Below are 18,063 nucleotides of genomic sequence, written 5' to 3'. Positions count from 1 at the left end.
TTAAAACTTCAGGACTAGGAGTTTCAGTAGTGGCCGGGAAAGTTTCACTAGGAGGTGCTTCAGTTGCAGCATCTTCTAAGGTTTCAGAAGTTTCAGTTGCACCATCGTGTAATGTTTCAGATGATTCAGCTGTCTTGTGTACTGGCTCAGAAGCTGCAGCTGGTTTCTCTGTCGCTTCAGCCGTTTCAGCTGTCTTTTCTACCTCTCCAGAAGTTTCAGTGGTCTGTAACCTTTCCCTTACAGCCTGAGGAACTAGAGTTGTTGTTTCAAGTTGACTCACTCCCTCAGCGCCTTCTGGTCCGTGTGTTTCAGTTTCAGTCTCTGGTATACGGAAATCTGCGGCTGTCGAATCGTGGGATGATCGTATTGTGGTAAACAGGTCTTGCTGTGGTGAAACTGTGGTGGTTTGATCGTGATGTGGTGGAAATGTGATGGTCGAGTCTCTATGTAATGGCATAATGGAGGTTGGAGGGTCTGCTGGTGGCGGGGTTTTGGTTGAGGAGCCTTCGTGTGGTGACATATCGGTGGTTGTAGGATTTTGTGGTGGCGTAATCGTGGTTGAAGATTCCCTGTTTGATGGCATGATGGTGCTTGAAGGGTCTTTTTGTGATGGCAGACTTGTAGTTGCAGACTCTTTATGTGATGACATAACTGTGGTTGGGGAGTCTATAGGTGATGGCATAGTGGTGATTGAAGAGTCTCTATGTAATGGGATCATGGTGCTTACAGAGTCTTCGCTTGATGGTGGGATCGTGGTTGCAGAGTCTTCGTGTGGTGGGAGAATTGTGGTTGCAGATTCTTCATGTGATGGCATAATTGTGGTTGAAGAGTCTCTGCGGGATGGGATCATGGTGCTTTCAGAGTCTTTGCTTGATGGTGAGATCGTGGTTGCAGAGTCTTCGTGTGATGGCAGATATGTGGTTGAAGACTCCCTGTTCGTTGGCAATATATTAGTTGCAGAGTCTTCGCTTGACGGTCGAATGGTGGTTAGAGTCTCGCCATCGTAATCTTCAGCTAAATAAGGATTATCGGGAAAAGAGGCTTGGCTTGGGTCGTGATGGTGAACGAGAATGCCAGCTACAGTATTTGGCGGCAATACTGTCTCCTCCTTGTCGTCCTTAAAGTCATTCTCTCCATGTAGATAAGGATTCTGTACTTCTTCTACTCTGTCCGGGTCGTGGTGGTGGTAGTCGTCCGTCTCTTCATCCCCAGCCGAGAAGTCGTAGATGATGGAGTCGTCCAGGAATACCGTGTTGACGCTGGGTCTCTTTTCTCCTTCGACTATTTTTTCAGTGTCGAAGATTTCTTGTTCTTGATGTTGTGAGGTGCTCTCCGTGGCTTCTGTGGTGGTATGGCTGATGTGTTGGTCCTCTTGTTGGTCCGTTTGTTGTTCCTGTTGCTTTTCTTTCTGTTCTTGTTGCTGTTCCTCCTCCTGTTGCTGTGTCTCTTGCTGCTGAGAATCAGTGCTTTCTGTACCTTGTCTAATGCTGCTACTATCTGTATTTTGTCCCTGTTGTCCTTCTTCCTGCTGACTTTGATCCGGAGACCCGTGTCCATCAACAGCCCCTCCCTCGCTACTCCCTACCCCTTCCCCGCCCACTGAGGGAGGAAGTGTTGTGATCCTGGTGCCAAAGCCGTAGTAAAGATCATTTTTAGTCTCCACGTCCCCGTTTACATCCCCATCCTCAGTTCCGGTTCTCAAGGTGTTGCTGTCATCGAAGTGCCCAGAGGATGAGGTACCGCCCCCTATTCCATCCCTAATACCAACCTTATCCCTTATCCCGCCTCCCTCACCCCTAATACCACTCTCTCCATCCACTAAACCACCCGGTTCATTGCTCTGTCCCTGCTGGCTCCCCCCTTTCTTGAGCTTCGATATCACGTCCACATTGAGCAACTCGTCCTCGGAACTCCAGAACCGCAGCACCTTCTTCTCTCCGCGCTTAATTACAATCTCCTCCCCACACTTGAGCGACAGACCTGAGGAGGAAGGAGAGGAGAATATTACTGAAATGATTTTGTTCCGGTAGAGTGGGAAAGGAAAGAAGTTACTGACACGAAAAGACTGGGTAAAAAAGTAACAAATATTGTGGCATCGAATTCTTAGCATTTTCATTATCATCATCATCATCATCATCATCATCCTTTATCCTACTACTGTGAATATATGGGGATGGATTCAGAAACAGAGAAAGCAAAAAGCCAGCTCAAATAGTCTACACCTTCATTCAACTATCATTTAAGCCGGCAGGAAAATCTGGAATTCACACAGATATATAATTAATTCAGGGATATGTCATGAAATTTGAAAGTTACATTATATTCGACTGACACTTAATTGGTTTCTTAAATACTAGTCCTTGAAATGCTTAACTGTAAAAGTAAATGTTAGTCGTTCTGTGTTCATGTAGGTTGTGTGTGTGTGTGTGTGTGTGTGTGTGTGTGTGTGTGTGAGAGAGAGAGAGAGAGAGAGAGAGAGAGAGAGAATCAAACATAAACAAAGATTAAGACTGACAATCAGGGGTAAGGCTAAATAGGCAACGGACAGGCGTGTGTGTGTGTGTGTGTGTGTGTGTGTGTGTGTGTGTGTGTGTGTGTGTGTGTGTGTGTGTGTGTGTGTCTGTGTGTGTGTGTGTGTGTCTGTGTCTGTGTCTGTGTCTGTGTGTGTACTTCTGTCAGTTTATGTGTTGACTCAGGTGTGTAAAGGGATGTGTGAACAGGGATGAGAGAGAGAGAGAGAGAGAGAGAGAGAGAGAGAAAGCGTGACACGGTAAGAAAATATGTTGCCAGACAAACAGGGAAAACGAAATAATCAGACAAACAGACAGAGGCAGACAGAAACAGGGATGGGATAAAACAGAAAAAGTAAGGAAGAAAGGAAAAGAAAGAATTTGGTGGAGAGAAAGAGGGACTGTGTTAGGTTTTGGTCATTTCCGCGTCATGTTTCCATTGCCCCTGTGATTCCTTCGTTTGTTTTAAGTTACCGTGAGAGAGAGAGAGAGAGAGAGAGAGAGAGACCCTTTGCTTACTCAGTCGTGGGTCATCAGTCACATTTCCCTGGTTTTCTCTTTGTCTCTTCAGCCTTTGTCTCTCTCTCCCCATCATTGTTTCCAGGTCCCCTTACAAGAATTCCCTTCTGTTTTTAATGGTTTTGCTAATTCTTTATATTAATACTCTTTTTAGGCCTTTCGGAAATATTGTGGAGGCAATGTAACGTCTCTTCCTTGGCGATTTACTCAGCATCTTATACCCTGATATTCTTCTGTATGTTATTTAGTATCTGCAGCACCAACAAACAAGGGGATATACTGAGATATGAGATGCAGAATAAGCAGCCAAGAAAGGTGTGTTACGAAATCCCCAGGTCTTTTTCATTTCCAATTGTTCTATCTTCCTGAACTTCATTTTCTCACTAACACTTCCTTCCCTTCCTCTTTCCCATTGATTATATAACGTCCCTCAACCCATTCAAGCCGTTGACGCACTCATGTAGGAGAGACTTATCGAATACGAGGGGTCTGTTGCAGCCTTCATTAGCCCCTCCATGACAAGGGGTGTACATTGAGATAGACAAAATCATCTGGAAATATAATTAAAATGAAAAAATCGTCGTGGTGAAAGGTTTGTCAGTGTCACTTTCGGTGACGTTGTTGTGGCACTACGTTCACATGAAATGTGAAGCCGATGGACTAAAGGCTGAAATTATCCATTTCCTGCAGTCCACCATCCTTCCTTGGAGGATAGGGAAGTAGCTGTGAGACGTTTGTGTAAGCAGGTAAAGAAGTCGGCAAGTCATATTGGTGTTATCACACAAAGGCCATCCTCTGCAGCACTCACCAGCAGTGTGAAACTTCATAACATGCCATTACCTTCAACTCTGTTTTCTGTTACTTTTAAAATCACTCTCAGCCAACTTCCCATTTTCATCCCTCCCGTTGTATCCTTCCCCTTCCTTTCCTCCTCCCCTCCCCTCCCTTCCTGTCCCGTATCTTCCCATTCCCCCATTTCCCCCCTTCCTATCCCTATCGTCCTTCTTCCCTCTCCTTACATTCCGTTCGTCTCCTTCATTCTCATCTCTCCTCTCCCTCCTTTTACATCTCTTCTCACTCCATCTACTTCTCCTCTCCTTCCCCTCCTACATTCCGTTCCTCTCCCTCTCTCGTCTTCTCCCTCCCCTCCTCCTACCCTCCCTGACTTCCCTTTCCCCCGACATTCATCCTCTGCCGTTGTTTTACCGTCTCCAAACACTGATCTTTCTCCCTCTCCCAACAATGAACCACAGAGGTCTTGGGAAGTCAAATGATCGGGAAACTTTTTGACCGAATTGCTTCCACAGATCTTTGTTATTCCTAAAGTTTAAATTCCACGAAATTCGTCTTATAAATAGTAGAAGTAAAATGCCAGTAATTAGATGATGGTGATGATAATGATAATTTTATTGTAGACATTTAGAAATACGATCAAAACGACTGGAGTATTAGGATTTAACTATACCTACTGTGAGAAGGGGTCTTAACTGAAAAAAAATCACACCCATAGATGGTTATTAACTTCGCCCCCCACCTCTCCCCCTCCCCCTCTCTCTCTCTCTCTCTCTCTCTCTCTCTCTCTCTCTCTCTCTCACACACTTTTTTTCTTTTTTTTTTTACTTTTTTACCCATATTCTGTTCGGTGTTTTGTCTCCTTCGCTTCACCTCCTGTGCTGTCATCCGTAACCTCTTCTTCCTCAGATTTTTACTCACTTTTCTTCAGTTCCCCTTCTTCCACTTTCTCTGCGTTTTTTTCCCCTCAGTTCGTTTTCTCTCTCTCTCTCTCTCTCTCTGCCCGCAAGTCAATATTAGGAGTGTAACAGGACTACCCAGTGCAAACACCTCGCAGTAAAAGTATATTAGTCACTGTTTTATAACAGTTCTCCTTCGCTATGTTTGTTCATCTGGGAGTGTGTAGGTGATGAGTTTGTGGCAGAGTTTGTGCTTTTAACTCATTAATTACGATACCATATTTTTTTTTCATTTTTTTTCCACCCAGCATCATATTATTTTATTCAACCTACAGTAGGACAGCCCTCTTGTGGCGAAGGGGTTAATGAAGGCTGTGTTGAACCTCCTCTGTTAAGAAAGTTTGAAGCTGAATAATATCGCATGAGGATAGCCGGAAAATTACGCCATTAGAATGAAGGATAATATTTCTACTGTTCTCCCCCACCCCTCTCTCTCTCTCTCTCTCTCTCTCTGTTTATAGGATACCAAAGAAAGCACTGAAGTAGATAAAACTGTGCGAAATTGTACTGTCTGATAATCAGGAAGGCAAGCAGTTCACAAGCCCTCAAGAACAGGTTTATCTGGCTTGGTTGAAGCTGGTAATATTTTGATGGTGTGCTTCCTGTCATTTTCTCTGATATCACTATATTTTTAAGACCATGTGTAGACCATTGCAGACGTATTATGGCTCGAAAATTGTTTAACACTTTCGGTCCAATGACGCATTTTCAGTTTATTCTTGCTCTCCAGACAATTTTATTAAAGATGGGAGAGACTTCTCGAAATGGGGATTAGATATAGCCATCGTGAACCCTTAATACTTATTGAAATTATTCCGTAGTTGAATATGGTTGTCTCGTCAGAAAATTTAAAAAAAAATGGTTAAAGGTGACAGCGTCCTATTGATTGGAATTTTGGGTGATGGGACGGCCATAGAAAGAACCCTATTTGGCTAAGTTATATCAATATTCTTTTTGCACTATCCGTTTCGTGATTCCTGCCATTATCACCTGATTTGCTCATAGAGGTTGATCCAACCGTATACCCCCCCCTCCCCCCCTTTTTTTTAGAGCGCGGAAGACAAGAAACGACTTGCGGGGGGAAATGGTTAACAGCATCTCATTATCCGGAAACGAAGTGATGCTAAAGCCCCCAAGTACAGTTCTATATTGATGATTTAAGTGATTCACCATCAGTGTTCTGTGCCTTCTAATAAGTAAAATATGGTTAACTCTTACTTGATACTGCTAATTTGGGCAGTATATGATGATCTAAAAATTAACAGACCAGAGAGCTCTTAAAAACAGCTTGGTATAGGCACTTTGAGGCTCTTTGTAGTACTGAGGGAGGACTGGACTGACTTGGGATGGAGAGAGATGTAGGGTGGATGGAGTGTGCTTCCCTGCTTTTGTTTCTCTGTTGTCTTGGAGTATATATGTCTGTGCGGTCATGTGTGTGTGTGTGTGTGTGTGTGTGTGTGTGTGTGTGTGTGTGTGTGTGTGTGTGTTTGCATTTTGGTATGCGTGCTTATTACTGCGCGCACGCACACACACACACACACACACACACACAATTAACACTAGAAAATTCAAACTCTCTCTCTCTCTCTCTCTCTCTCTCTCTCTCTCTCTCTCTCTCTCTCTCTCTCCAACAGTTACAATTCTTATTTCTTATCTAAAGTTTTTTTTTTTGGTAAACATATTACATTATTTAACTGTGAAATATTTACATCCATGAACGTAAGATCTCTGAGTGTGGAGAGTTTGTGTGTACATGTGTGCGTGGAAGTTTGCAGTGTGTATACATAATCAACAGAGTGTGTATACGAACTCATGTGGCTTGAAAGAGAAAATGAAAGGAAATGGAAGAGAAGAACGAGAGACGGAAGGAGATGGAAGAGGAAAAAGGGAATGATGATGTTATAATAAGAAAACGAAAGAAGGGAGAAGAGCAACAAGAAAAATTATGATGAAAAATGTTGTAGAAAATGAAAGACAGAGGAAAGGAAGAAGGTGGGTGTATCGTGGGAAGAGGGGTCGTTACTGAGTAGGAATATTTTGCACTCACATGGTGGGTGTCTGCTGTTACAGATATTAATGTCCATGGCAACACTTGATTAAATCTTTCACCATTAGGCTATCTCTGAGAGGAATAAAATAGTTTGGAGTTAGCCTGAATGATGTAACTAAGAACGTCCTTTTCTGGGCAGGTCGTGGTAGCTGTTCAAAATCTCACAGGAATTCAGTCAAGGTAGGTTTCAACTGTCATGTTAGCCCCCTTCTAAGTATGCCTCTTCCCCTAATCCTCTCCTTTTGCCCATGTTCCTCTCCCCTCCCCATGTCCCTACTTACTCCCTCATTCCCCTCTCCCTCCCAGTAATCTTCCTCCATCTCACCATGATTCCTTTCCTAACTCCTCCTCCATCTTACTATGTATCTCTTCCTTCCCTTGTCCTCCTCCTCCTCTCCTTTTCCTACATTTTGCAACCCATTCCTCTCCCCCTTTTTTCCTCTCCTTTTCTCTTCCATTTTCCTTTTCTCTTCCTCATTCTTTTCCATCTCCCTCCCTCTTCTCTACCTCCCCTTTTCCCTCCATCTTTCCAGTGTTCCTCCCTCTGTCCCCCTCCCTCCAGGTGAGTCTGGTGGCATTCCTGTGGCTTCACCTGTACAGCTCAGATTGGATCATCTCCCTCTAGTCTTGGGCTCGTATCCTAGGTGGCTCAGGAGGCTTCGAAGCACCTTTTCTTCATCGATTTATTTTGTCCCTGATGCAAATAATGTCAATGTTAAAGTAATATAATTAACACACGAGAGATTACTAAATCATTACTAGAAAGGAAAATAAGTCGCTAAGGAAGAGGCGCTACAAAGCCTCTTATGTCATTAAATAATATGGCTTTAGGCTTAGCGACGATCAAGTGTTAATTTACACTGACACAAAACTACTTTAAATCTAACGAGATGCTTCTGTACTGTCCTTTTTCTTCCCTTTCTCATTCATTCCTGCCTTTCTTTCTTATTTCATCTCGTGTCTTGCTAATCAGTCAGTTTGTCAGTCTTTCCCTGCCTTCCTCTATCTACCTTTCATCCCTTCCCTTCTTTCTTTTCCCCTCCCTTCTTGTTTCCCTACTTTCCATCTTTTTCCCTTTTTATCCCATCCCCTCCCTTCCCTTCCTCCCTCCCTTCTTTCTTATCATCTTGCAGTTTGTCCCTCTTCTTTCCCTCTCTCCCTTTTTTCCTTCCATCTTTTCCTTCCTGCCTTCTATCGTTTCATTTTCCCTCCCTTCCTCCCACTCTTCCCTCGTTCCCTTTTTCTTTCCAGCCCTCCTTTCTACCCTTTCTTCCTTACCTCCCTTCTACCTTTCCTTCATGCCCCAATTCCATTCCCTCTATCCTTCCCTCCTTCCAATCCTTCTACCCTTTCTTCTTTCCCTCCCTTCCCTGTCTTCCGTCGACCTTGAGCCTTATGCCTTGTGAAGACGACTTGGATGCGTTCTTCACAGCGCATTTGTTAACTCCTCCCCTTCCCATCATCATCCATGCCTGCCCCTTCCTCCACTCCCATCTGCTCTCACACCACCATTATCTCTTCTGTTGTTGTTTTTGTAGGTAGATCAGTAGTTAGCCTTATCTATCTGTATCTTCTCTGTCTATCTGTCTATTTATCTGTGTCTTCCTGCCTCTATATGTGACTACACTTCCGCTCATCTAAAAATTCCTAGAGGGAGAAAAAGTCTCAAGGTGATTTCCCATAAGAACACCTCGGCCTTCTTGTAATTTGTTCTACATCCGGGTTGAGATCCGGGAACAGAATCGGATTTTAGGTGACATTGGAGGCTTCGTAATGCAACTTCCACGGCGATTTACTTTCCATATTACCCCTGAGCATTCTTTTTTATGCTGTTTATTAGGGCTTTGATGTGCCTCCTCAACAGCAGTTTATTTTGCACCCTATATTTCCAACCTTTAGTAATATTTGTTATATATTTTAAAGTTGCCATGTTGCTTCAGTAACTTACAAAAAGGTAAAAAAAAAAATGGCATAACAAGCGAAATAAGTCACCAAACAAGAAGTGATAAGAAATTTCGAAAGCCTCTGAGATAACAAGCAACAGATTTACAACTTACAGTAAATTTCCTGCCTTAACTCAGATTCTTTCTTTTTTTTTAGGACAAACAAGAGGCACAATGATTCTGCTCTCTCCTTCCCTGTATTTCCTGCAAAAAAAAATCTCACATACATACGGAAACTGACTTCACGATTTTCTATACCTTAATTCTCTCTCTCTCTCTCTCTCTCTCTCTCTCTCTCTCTCTCTCTCATACACACACACACACACACACACACACACACACACACACACACACACACACACACACACACCGCCCTGAGCCTGAGAGATGCTTGCCTGTGTAGGTCCCAAGCTAACCGTGTGACCTTGCCTTCATAACCAGCCCATTACTGCCTCGCTCTCATCCCTCCCTCTCGCTCTCTCTCACTCTCCCCTCTTTTCCGCCTTCTTCATCTCTTCCGATCCCCCCCTCATCTCCTCCGTTCCTTTCCCTTCTCTCTCCTCTCCTCTCCTCATCACCCTCCCCTTCCCTTTCATCTCCTCCTTCCTTTCTCCCCGTCACTGCCTACTCTTCCCTCCGCCGATTCTCACTTTTCTCCTTCCTCCTTTTTCACCTTCTCCCCCCTTCCATTTCTCTCACCTTTCCTCTTACCCCTCCCTCCCTGAGCCTCCCTTTCCCATCTCCCCCTTCTCACCCCTTTGCTCTCCCCCTCTCCTCCCCCTTCCCTTATCTTCCCTCTCCCCCTCCCTCACTCTCACTGCTCCTAGATTTATGTTTCCACCCACCTCGATTAGCGTCATTTCTCACTTTTCTCTTTAACACCAAGACTCCCCAGCACGACCCCGATGAGAGAGAGAGAGAGAGAGAGAGAGAGAGAGAGGTGGGGGGGGAGAAGGTGAAGAACCAATGGGTTAAAGAAAGGAAGAGAGAGAAACAGACGGGAAGAGAAAAATGACGCCCTTTTTAATTTTAATATATACTCTTCCAGTTTAAAATTTTTCTCCTAATCTGAGTCAAGTTTCCTAGAGATGATAAGAAGAAAATTCGAAGCGCCAACGTAATGAACAAATTAGAAAATAAAAAATAAAAGTACTTCACATGACCCGTTATGGCGTTGCGAGTCATTGCCATTATCTTCACTAATTTCTCGTTCCCTCTGCTTGATTGCCCCGTCTCGCTCCTTATCTCGCTCTCTTCCTTGTGTTTGGGTGTTCCTCTTCCCAGTCTTATTTTCCCTTTTCACTGTGTCTTTCATTGCCTCTTTTTCTTTTCTGTTCCATCCTCCATTTTATATCTGATTTACACATGGAAGAACTAGAGTTTTATTCTAGGGCCGATCAGACTGACAGACTCATTTTGTTTCACTTGTCCCTGTTCACCCAGCGGGACAAATGAGGACACAACCAAATTCCTTCCTTTTCTTCCTTCCCTACCTGCCTCACCTCTCTCAGTCAACCTTATCCCTTCTTTCCTTCATTTTTTTCACCTTTCACCTCTTCTTTCCTTTCTTTTTCTACCTTTCTCCATATTCCCCTCTCCTCTTATATCGTCTCTTCTTGTCTCCCTCATTCCTTCTTCCATTTCCCCTCACTCCAGTCTACATTACCCAACCTTCCCCTCGCTTCTATCTCCCCCTTCGTTTCCACCCTTAAAATTTTGTCCTTTTCTGCCTGCCTCCATATCTCCCCCAGCCAACCTCACCCCCATCATCCCTTTCATCTCTCACCCTCCTTTCTTCCTTCTCTCCCCCCTTCCCTTCCTTTTCCTTCTCATTTCTTTCCTTCCCTCTCTTCCTTTCCTTTCCTCCTCCCCTTCTTTTCCTTCCCTTCCCCCTTTCCTTCCTTCCTTTTCCTCTTCCCTTCTTCTCTCCCCTTTTCCCTTCCGTTTCCCCTCCTTCTTCTACCCCAGTCCAGTGAAGAAGAGTTCACAGACGACGATGACACTGCCTCCCCCCCTACCCAAGGTCACATGGCCCCCCTCCCACAGCCCCCCTTCCTCCACCTTGTCCCCTTCCATGCTCAGGTGATCTCGCTCCCACCCCACAATCCTCAACTGCCTCTCCTCACCTGCCTCCCCTGGGGGAATGTTAGCTGGCCTTCCCACCCTCAATAAGAGCCAGATTCAATCATCCACGTCAATTGCTTGAGGAGGAAATGGAGGAGAATGCTAACGTGAGGGATTTTTTTTTTTTTAATGCTTTCGTGCATTAGCTTTCCACTTGACTTACCGTGGGACTTGTCTAATTACTTCGATGACTGTGGGATTAATACAGAGGCTGTTTTTCCAGGGTGTTTATAAACCGATACTAGCCTATACTGAATAAAGTCATCTCAAGGCTGCAAAACTTGATCAAAATGATGCCATTGTAACTGATTACCACACTGATTGCTGGGAGAACGTCTGCCAATTCAGTGACGCATCACCTTTTATACTATGATTATATATATATTTTTTAAGTCTTGCTACCGCCAGGCAGTATAATAAGCTCAGGAGGCATCTCTTAGGGACAGGGTAATCAACAATGTCCATTAACCACTTACGAACGATGATTTACATTTTATTTTCCTTTCACTGCTATTTATTTTCTTTCACTACCACCAAACAGCATTAACACTTATTAACACCGCATAATAGACCTTCTCGTAGTGAATGAGTTAACAACACTCTCCATTAACCTTTTATGTGTGGTGATGGATTTTTTTTCCCCGCTCCCACCAGACAAAATTGTGGGAGGTTCTTACTGATAAATATATAAGGATTTCTAACCTCAAGTAGTAACGTACACTCATGAATCACAGTTTTTGCGTACCCTCTCCCTACCACTAGCAGGAGGGAAGCTGTAACCAGGTTTTCACACCGAACAAATACCTGCTGTTTAGAGACAGTGTCATAGTTTGAACTTTGTCTATACTACGCGAGGAAATACTTCACGGTGACACTGGGACTCATGAGGCCTAGAGAAGTTTCAAGTAATAACAGATCTTCGTTCGGTAAGAAGCCATGGCAAAATTAAATAAATAAAATGATAGATGAGTCGATGTATAGATAGACAGACAGACAGATATTTAGAGAGAGAGAGAGAGAGAGAGAGAGAGAGAGAGAGAGAGAGTGAGGGGAGGGTAATGGGGAGGAAAAAAAAAATTTTCAGCCAAAGCTAGTAGTAGAGACTGAGCAGCAATTATAGCTTACATGTGTACAGCAGTGAACCCTGGAAGGTGCTTGGGGGACGGAAGAGGAGACGATGGAGAATGGAAACCTGTTAACTGAAAAGTGCCTGAGGTGTGACTGGGAGGGGTACCTTGATAGACTAATGGACTTTGTGTGGGTATGGGAGTGAATGGTGTGTGAGGCTGACTATACTGATTTTTTTTTTCACATCTTAGCCTAAAGTAAACATCTCTCCACCTTGAATGCTGAGCTATGACAGGAAAATAACACAAGAACATAGTACTAGACACGAAGAAGTGCCATGGTTAGGGTGCATAGAGTCGACTTATTGTCTTATTCTGGGGGGTCGGAAGAAGAAAAGCTAGATCAACAAAAAAAGTGTGGAAGTGGATATGCATAATATTCTGTAAGCCTTGCTTATGGGGTAGGAAGGATTCTCCTTGGTTAACTGTCAAATCGACCTCCAATCAGACTCCACCTGGCCATCAACCGAGCTGAGAGGGTTTAGCGATCTTCGTCAGGTTAGAACAGACACGGTATATCTAACAATAGAAATACTTGGAGATTCTATATCAAAGCCAGTCTCATCTATGTGCGGTCGGACAATAATAGAATACACCGAAATAGAAGAAATACCTTACCTTTCTCCAACTTCTAATTCCTACTTTATGCTCCTACTGCACATTCCTACGCCACATTCCATCGTTACGTTCCAACATTCTTGTGTTACATTCCTACTGCCCACATAATATTCCAACATTTTTACATCACACTGCAGCATTTCTGCGTCATATTTCGACATTCCATCGTCAGATTCTACCATCCTCACGTCACATTCCCACGCCATATCCTGCCACATACCTGTCGAGAGGGACAGATCAGACTGAGGCGTGAGAATGACTGCGTCTGGCCCAATCATTATCCGCACATCACGATGATCTCATTACCTCTCACCCACACATCGCTCTGAATTCCCACACATCACTCTGCTCTTAGTAGGCTTGTGAGAGACTTCACAGGAATTCCTCCTAAGCGATTGATTTTGCATGCAGGTTAATATCCTCCTGAGTGCTAATTTTATCTTTTAAATATCACCATAGTTTCCATAAGGATCATACAAGAGGATTTTAAGATCTAATGGGCACAAAACATATGTCTTTGGAGGAGGCGTTGCAAAAACTCCAGAGGACACAAATATACAGACAACCTCAAATCGTAGCACACATTTCCCCCCGCAATACGTCTCTCTAGCACTACTAACCTAAGTAAAGTGACCTACTAAGGAAAATCTGTTCCATTACTTTGACAACATTTCTCTCGTTAAATATACTGTAATAAAAACAGGAAAGCTGAAAGTCTGCAACAGGTATTCCTTTCAGACGGTGTAGAACAAAATAAAAATAAAAATAATTTCAGAAGACGTACAGTACAGGGAAAAATACTGTTCCGGAATTGGCTTTTTGTTAAATGAAAGACAGAACAGATGTTAGTATGTTTTTTTGATAGAAAATTGGATGAAGAATATACAGGAGAGAGAGAGAGAGAGAGAGAGAGAGAGAGAGAGAGAGAGAGAGAGAGAGAGAGAATGTGTAAAATGTCCATGTGTGCGTGCATGTGAAAGGTTTAGGCAGTAACACACACACACACACACACACACACACACACACACACACACACACACACACACACACACACACACACACACACACACACACACACACACACACAGACACACACAAACACACACACACACACACACACACACACACACACACACACACACACACACACACACACACACACACACACACACACACACACACACACCACCCTAATCACAATAAATATTCTCCACTAATGGCAAACTATCATCACATTAATTAACGGGCAGAAAGTTAAATTGTTATATGCCTTCCAATTATACGAATTTTACGGATCGGTTGTCATGGTAACGGTGAGGTATTTTTGGAGGTGGGACCAAGGTGTAATTAGAAAGGTAATAAATGATAATGACGATTCTGAAGAGTACCGTAAGAAAATCCAATTAGCCTACTCGCTCTTTCCATTTTTTATTACTCTTTTAGTTAACGTAATTGTTGAGAAGGCGTATAGTTTAAATTTTTCGGATGTAGCCAGATTTATCATTGAAAAATGAACGTATTAACTATATAAGATTAATGAGAATACACAGGCATTACCATTTTTTTTTTTTTTTTGTATGGGAACTTGCCTAAATATTAATAATTATTTACATTTTCGCAGAATTTCGATAAGAGGATAGCAGTGTTTAGGATTAGCAAAATTTATTGGAAGGATGTGATAGAATTAAAGCGACTCAGTAAAGTGCAGCAAGAGCAAATTGTATAAAAGAAGGGTGGGAGGAGAGAAGTAGAGAAACTGGAGGGAGAAAGGTGAGGGAGGAGGGAGAGGCGTGAGAAGGGGAGAGATAAACTGGGTAACAGAAGGTCGGAACAAAGGTAACTGTGGATTTTAAAAAATGAGAGAGAGAGAGAGAGAGAGAGAGAAGGGGGGAGGGGGTAAAGGAAAGAAAAGAGGGAGGTAGATGAATAGAGGAGGTCAGAATGCGAGGAAGGACGTGTTGTATGGAAAAAAATTGATGGAAGAGTGGAAGAAAGAAATAAAAAAGAGAGGGAATGAGGGTGAAGGGAAGGAGAGAAAAGGGGGATGGGAGGAGGGAAGTGAAAGTGAGAATAGGGAAGAGGGGAGGAAAGGACAGGGGGGAGGTGAAGGAGGGTAGACATGGGAGGGAGGAAAAGGAGAAGGGAATGAGAAGAAGGGAGAGAGGGTAGGAAAAAAACTTTGATGGGAGGAGGAAGGAGGTATAAAGAATGTGGCAGGTCATAACAAAGAGCCTTGAAGGTCATGGTCGCTGGTACTGCCCTTGTCCTTCCATCCCATAATACCTCCCTCCCTCCATCTCTCCTTCAGACGACCCTTTCTTCCCTCCTTCACTCTCCCTTCGTTCTCTCACGGTCCTTCCCCCTACCGTCTTCCCTCTCTTCCCTTTTCTCCTTCCTCCCCCCTATTCTCATTTCTTTTCTTTCCATGTACTCTCCACCATCCCCCACTTTCCCCTTCCTCTTTCAGATTCTACCATTCCTTTCTCTCCTCACTATCTTTTTTCCTTATTTTCTTACTATCTTACTATCTTTCCTTCAACTCACAGATTAGACCCACAGCCATGGCTTTGCTGTTTGCTTTCCTTTGTACTCCCTCATACTCATTCTTCTCGTCTCCTTCATTTTTTCCCACAGTCTCCTTACGTTTCTCGGTACTGCCCTCTTCCCCCCCTCCCTCCATCCTCCAGACACCGCCCACCACCTGTTCTCTCCTTGTTCTCTCCGTCTCTCCACCTTGCTCTTTTTCTCTCTGTCTCACTCTCACTCTCACGCCCTATCACTTTCATCTTCACTCCCTTCCCTGTATTGTGCTGGTGTATTGTACTTTACATTTACGTCTGGGAATAGATTATTTTTTGTTATAAATAATGTACAGTTCCCCTCCAGCCAGAGTACATTGCATATATTGTGGGTACCGTCAGACTGCTTAAATTCCTTTAGTCCCAAGATCTGTTTCCTTCCTACTGATTTTAAGAGTGTGCCACAGTACTAAATAGGCTAATGAGGGCGATCTGTACCTCCCCAGATTCAAATGGTCTCTCCAAAGATAAATCAAATCGTCTGGAAATAACAAGAATAAACTTAAAATCATCACCGGGCAGAAGGGGTTAATCACTTTAGGAGAGCCCGCAAAAAACGACACATGTGAGTGCTATAAGAAATTTTGGATTCCCCGCTTCGTAAGATTTGATAGGCAAAAACATCAATGTATATGTCCTCGTATGACCCCAGCGTTTTAGATTCCTGTGGTTTCACACATCGTCTTCAATGCTCTCTCTCTCTCTCTCTCTCTCTCTCTCTCTCTCTCTCTCTCTCTCTCTCTTTCACACACACACACACACACACACACACACACACAACAAGACAGGCATTTAGTATCATTTGGAAAGACAAATATCTCGCTTTTTAGATTCCTGGTTGTTTTCTTTTTCTTTTATGAGGAGTAATTTCTGTCGTGTGTGTGTGTGTGTGTGTGTGTGTGTGTGTGTGTGTGTGTGTGTCAGGAGGAAACATTTCCATTATGGGAAAACACTTACACATCTCATGTATGTGCAAGTATATACACAAAAGTCAGAGAGAGAGAGAGAGAGAGAGAGAGTATACTAACCCTCGCAGTGAAGAATATATCACTAAAGAGAGAGCGAGAGAGAGAGAGAGAGGAAGATGAGAAGGGCAAAGTAGAGGATAGTATTACATCGGAAGTTAATAAAAAGAGGAATGTGGTTAGAGAGGCGGGAGGTGACCTAGCGAGGAGGGGAAGGAGTAATGGCAGTTTTACACACACACACACACACACACACACACACACACACACACACACACACACACACACACACACACACACACACACACACACACACACACACACACGCAAATATACATACATACATTAGGAAGGAGAGGAAGAAGGAAGGAAGGGATGGAGAAGAAAGACTTATCTCTGAGAAATCTGATGCAGAGTATGCTATGATAAAGGAAGGAAAGAAGGAAGGAAGGAGAGATAAAGAGAGCTGGTAGAGGAGGAAGTACGAGAAGGAGGGAAGGAAGGTAGGTTTGAGGTTATGCCAGGACACGGTGGGTTGGGATGGTGGTGGTGGTAAGGGATGGAAGAGTGGTCAAGATAAATTTGCTGTCAGAGAGAGAGAGAGAGAGAGAGAGAGAGAGTGTGGGGGTGGGGGTAGGTTCAGTCACCCTTGTTTAGTCACCTTCCTCCCCTAGGCCTGTCTTTTGTAGTCTCATGGTCACCTGTCATCATAAACACCATATTTTTCACTTACATTAAGCCTAACAATATTCCCGGATACGCAAAACATATACCTTTATTTATTTATTTATTTATTTATTTATTTATGTAAAAGTCATACGCTCCCTCAGATTTCTCAGAGATAAGACCCCAAAATATTATATTGAACTCAGGAATATGTTCATGGAGAGAACTGTTGTAAATAAAACAGAGACGAGTAGACTATAATCATGTGTGTGAGTCTGAGCGTGGATGCGTAAAAGCCAAACAAGAAGACGGTAGGTGGATAATGTACCGTAAATGTGCAAATAAACGAGGTGTAGAAGTTAAGGATGTGAAGGAAATGACAGTCGGCAGAAATGAATAACTGAATTAAGGATGAAGACGCACATAGCCAGGCCTCCACCCCTATTTTCATTTGGCTTTCGACCCAACTGCTCTATGTCACGGGAAGTATGAAGCGAATTTTTTTGCTGATCATTTGGCCTGTGGAGTTACAGAATTTCGAAGGATTCAGTGTTGAGTGTATGAATTGTGGCCTATTTTTCCTTCCTTTTTTTTTCATTAGTGATACCTCTTCTACTTTTGTATTTTCTTTTTTCCTGTTTTTAGATCCCTTCCACCGTATGTGGAGAGAGAGAGAGAGAGAGAGGCGCAGAGAAATCACTACTAATTCGTGTTTAATTTAGAGGTAACCGACTACTCGAAAAAAGTATATATTTTTTTTTTCCTCGATATGCTTTTTTTTTTTTTTTTTTTTTTTTTTTTTACACGCTTGTGATTTCCGTCTCGGACGATGAGTATTTAACGGTGAGATCTTGGCCGAACGGCAAGGAACTGCAGGGGATGACCAGGGGAATGTTAAGATGCCTCACATAACACGGAAGATTTAGGAGACAGAGCGTAGGGTTGGCGTGAAGACTGTGTGAACGAAGGATTACGGAATTCTGAAGGGCACTCCTAGGGCAGAGTTCTGAGATGTTAAGAGACAGTCTGGGACGAGTATGGTGTAAAATATAGTGTGAATTAAGAAAATTTCAGTTATCGTCATCATCATCCAGACCACTTTTCCCACTGAGGCTGGGATATGAGGTAGGATCCACAGAACAAGAAAAAATATAATAGAATAAGAACTAGCAAAAGTCTGATTAAATTGGCCAGGCTCTCAACTACTCACC

The 18,063-nt window shown here is 43.3% G+C and overlaps 1 protein-coding gene across 1 annotated transcript in view; it reads right to left on the bottom strand.

Moving 5' to 3' along the window:
* The window catches only part of LOC145404638 (uncharacterized), a 32,843-nt gene continuing 14,780 nt past the window's right edge, over positions 1-18,063 (bottom strand). Inside the window, exons 2-3 of the mRNA XM_080276160.1 lie at positions 143-1,980; positions 1-75 (exon numbers count right to left, since the gene is read on the bottom strand). Coding sequence (XP_080132286.1) covers positions 1-75; positions 143-1,980 — 1,913 coding nt within the window. The remainder of the gene's footprint in view (positions 76-142; positions 1,981-18,063) is intronic.

Source organism: Coenobita brevimanus, chromosome 64 (assembly GCF_032717465.1).
Source record: "Coenobita brevimanus isolate Jiangsu-jjx chromosome 64, ASM3271746v2, whole genome shotgun sequence".
NCBI lineage: Eukaryota > Metazoa > Arthropoda > Malacostraca > Decapoda > Coenobitidae > Coenobita > Coenobita brevimanus.
This window is presented reverse-complemented; position numbering and strand designations above follow the sequence as displayed.